At 49.4% G+C, this 3,117-nt stretch overlaps 1 protein-coding gene across 1 annotated transcript in view; it reads left to right on the top strand.

Moving 5' to 3' along the window:
* Positions 1–3,117, top strand: part of ADAMTS7 (ADAM metallopeptidase with thrombospondin type 1 motif, 7) — a gene marked incomplete at its 5' end in the record, with an annotated part of 42,750 nt that overhangs the window by 5,607 nt on the left and 34,026 nt on the right. The window contains one exon of the mRNA XM_009703480.1: positions 2,232–2,428. Within this exon, the coding sequence (XP_009701782.1) occupies positions 2,232–2,428 (197 nt within the window). The remainder of the gene's footprint in view (positions 1–2,231; positions 2,429–3,117) is intronic.

Here is a 3,117-nt window from a genome sequence, read left to right as displayed (position 1 = left end):
GTCGTGGAGCTGCTCGCTGGGGGACAGCCCCTGGCCCCGGGGCTGCCCATGCAACCGTTCCCACTGGCGTTTTTGTTACGGGAGGGCTCGTTCAAATTGCTAGCTGGGAGAGCTCCCGCTCACCGGGTGCCAGGCGGTGGGTTTGTGACGTTAATGACCGGAGCCCACAAGTCACAGGAATCACAGCAGAGCCTGGGGTTGCTTTTTTTCTCCTGCCAATTTTTCTATATTTGCTTATGTTTCTCACATGCATGACTCAATCCTTGCCGAACCTCAGGCCTCTCGCTCTCAGCTTTTCCTCCCGGCCCCGCTGCAAGCATCCCGTGATGTGGAGACTGAGTATTTGTTTTCTTTTCCTTGCAAACATCGGTTTCTGACCTGCTGGGGCATTGGACTTTCGGAGTAAAACACGGTCACTGCCCCGGGAGTCTCTGTGCCGCGGGGCAGAGGGTGCACGCTGGTTCCTTCTCCTCGGTCTCGAGCAGATGGGTTGGATTAACTTCCAAACCCAAGATTCCGAGTAATGAGGAATTCAGCGCATCCCCAGCAGCTCACGAGCTCTTTACTCCTCATCTGCATGAGTGAAGCTGCATCTTCCAGGCAGTACATCTTGGTTTGCGTATTTCCTAGAGCTCTGCTTTTGGAAACTGGTGGTTGGTTTTTTGTTTTGGTTTTTTTTTTCTATAATCAAGTTATCTTCAGGCATTCTTCTGTTAATCTAAATTAATTATTTAATCTATGGTAATAATCATAATGACTCCTTCTAGACTTTGAAGTCTGTTCACTGTAAATGCATTTCACTGGATGTGATACAATCTCTGTGTCATGCATGTGGATCTCTACTGCAGTTCGGGCTAGCAAAGTGGATGTGATGTGAATGCCCTGGAAAGGAACCCAGAAGTCTGTAGGATTTTAATTACTGCAAGCCTTTCATTTTGTACTGATGTATTGCTGGTTTTCTTTGCAAAACGCCACACAGCCAGATGGTGTTAGGCTGTTAGGTGTAATTTAGCTTCTGTCAGTACATAGCGCAGCCTGTGTGTACAGCTGGGCAAGTGTTTAAGAGGGATCTCCAAGGGAAAATGCCATGCGAGCCCTCTCTGGGATGCCGGGAGCCCTCTGCACCCATCCTCTGCAGGACCTTCACCTCCCGGCTGGAAGCTTAGCAGCAAAGGGCACAATGGAAACAAGCTCCAAGGAAGCTGTTGCGATTAAACTGTCATGGTGGTATTAGCAATTCATCAAATTATCTAGATACTTGGGATTTTTCAGGCTGGGGGATAAAACTCTCTTTCACAGCTAACATACAATATAGTCCCTAAAATGTACAAGTCCATTGTTAACCAAGTAGGGCTGAGCCCTTAGAAACTGGTCATAAAAGCAGTTCCCACTGAGTGGGATGTGGTTTGTAAAGCCTTTACCCAGCTTGGGGCTGACCCTGACCTTGATCTTGGAGCAGCGTCACAGGAAAAGTCTCCACTTGAGAATTCCCAGTTGCTGGTGCGCGTGAGGAGCATCCGAGCTCTCCTCCACCTCCGGCCTCTTTTCAGCCCAATGAATGTTCCCCTTGTTTCTCCCCAAGAAGGAGCAGAGTTCGGTCTCCACGTGGCCAAGGAAATCTCTCCGCAGTCCTGCGACGTCTCGGTCTTACCCAGGACACTGGTGGTCTTTGGGATTTGGCTCAAGACATCAGTCCAGCTTTGGGGGCCCAGAGTTTGTCGTGTTGGGGAACTGTCTCTCCTGGCCAAATACAGATTTGCGATACCAATCAGAAATGTTGAGCCGCCAGGGTTGTTCCTCAGTGGTACGTGCTCAAGCATCTCTGCAGGGTTGCCTATAAATCCATATGTCAATACAAACCCTATGCACTCTGCACTGGGGGGCTCCGTGTTCCTCATGGAATATTGCAAACCCTGTTCCAGCCAAAGAAATTACTTCCAATGCTTTATTTTATTTTATTTTTCAATCATGCTAATGCTGCTGTGCAACAGACTGAGGTCAGAGTCTTCACTCCCCCAGTGATTTTTTGGAACATGCAGCACAGCAAAGTACATGTAGGTTAAGAGTCTAAGTGTGGAGCCTCCTTCTCAACACCAAAAGGTTATTTCTTTGAATTAAAAACAACAACAAAAAAAAAAACCAAAACAAAAAGCCCTCTGATAATTTACCAAAGTTGCAGACATTTACAAAAAAAAAAAAAAAAGTCTTTTTTCCTCCCTTTAATCCCTCAGGATCTCAGGAAAGCCTGCAGAGGTCTGAGAAGCGGAGGGAAAGATGGGAACAGAAGCAGCACAGGAAGAGGAGAATAAAGCAGCGCTCCATCAGCAAGGAGAAGTGGGTGGAAACGCTGGTGGTGGCAGACACCAAGATGGTAGAATACCACGGGAGTGAGAACATAGAGAAGTACGTGCTGACCGTGATGAATATGGTGAGTCCCGGTCCTCTCAACAGCAGAGCTGCCATGTCCCCGGGGACGCGGCTATGAGACATAAAGACCACTGGGCTTGCCAGGACTCATCCCTGGTGGGACCGCAGCAAACCTCTCACCAGACAGGCTGTTCCCACCCGCGTGTTGGTTTTTCTGCATTGCTCAGTGTTCCAGCTGCCGGAAGAAGACGAGTCAGTGTCAGCAAGCCCAAAGCCAAAATCTCCTTGTGGACAGGAGCAGCTCAGCCTGCAGTGGTTTCACCTTCCCCATGGGGCTCCAGGGCTGATCCCTTCTCCTTCCCTCCTGGGGATGGATAACGGTACCCCGAGGACAGAGATGCTGCAGGGAAGGGAGGTGGTGAATGCTGCCCACGGTCATGCTGTTGCCATAGCAGTTCTCCCCGGGTGGGCGTGCTGGCAACTTGGGCATGGGGACGCAGTTGAAGCCAAAACCACCCCGAAGGCTGCGCGAGGGCCACTAAACACATCTATTAGGAGGGAAAGCAGTGGTGTTCCCCAGGCATTTCTGGTTGAGTTTCAATGTGCTACACAGATTATATCGATTTTAAATTGATGTCATCGCACTCCAAGCGCTTTAGTCCAGGTCTGCATCTGGTCTTGTCTTTAATTTTGGGGAATTCCCCGAGATGTTGTCAACAACCTTCAGTAGCTTCCCCTCCAGCTCACGTT

Source organism: Cariama cristata, unplaced genomic scaffold, assembly GCF_000690535.1.
Source record: "Cariama cristata isolate BGI_N322 unplaced genomic scaffold, ASM69053v1 scaffold15197, whole genome shotgun sequence".
In the NCBI taxonomy this organism is placed as follows: Eukaryota; Metazoa; Chordata; class Aves; order Cariamiformes; family Cariamidae; genus Cariama; species Cariama cristata.
The sequence above is the reverse complement of the archived record's forward strand: the minus strand, read 5'-3'. Positions and strand labels throughout refer to the sequence as shown.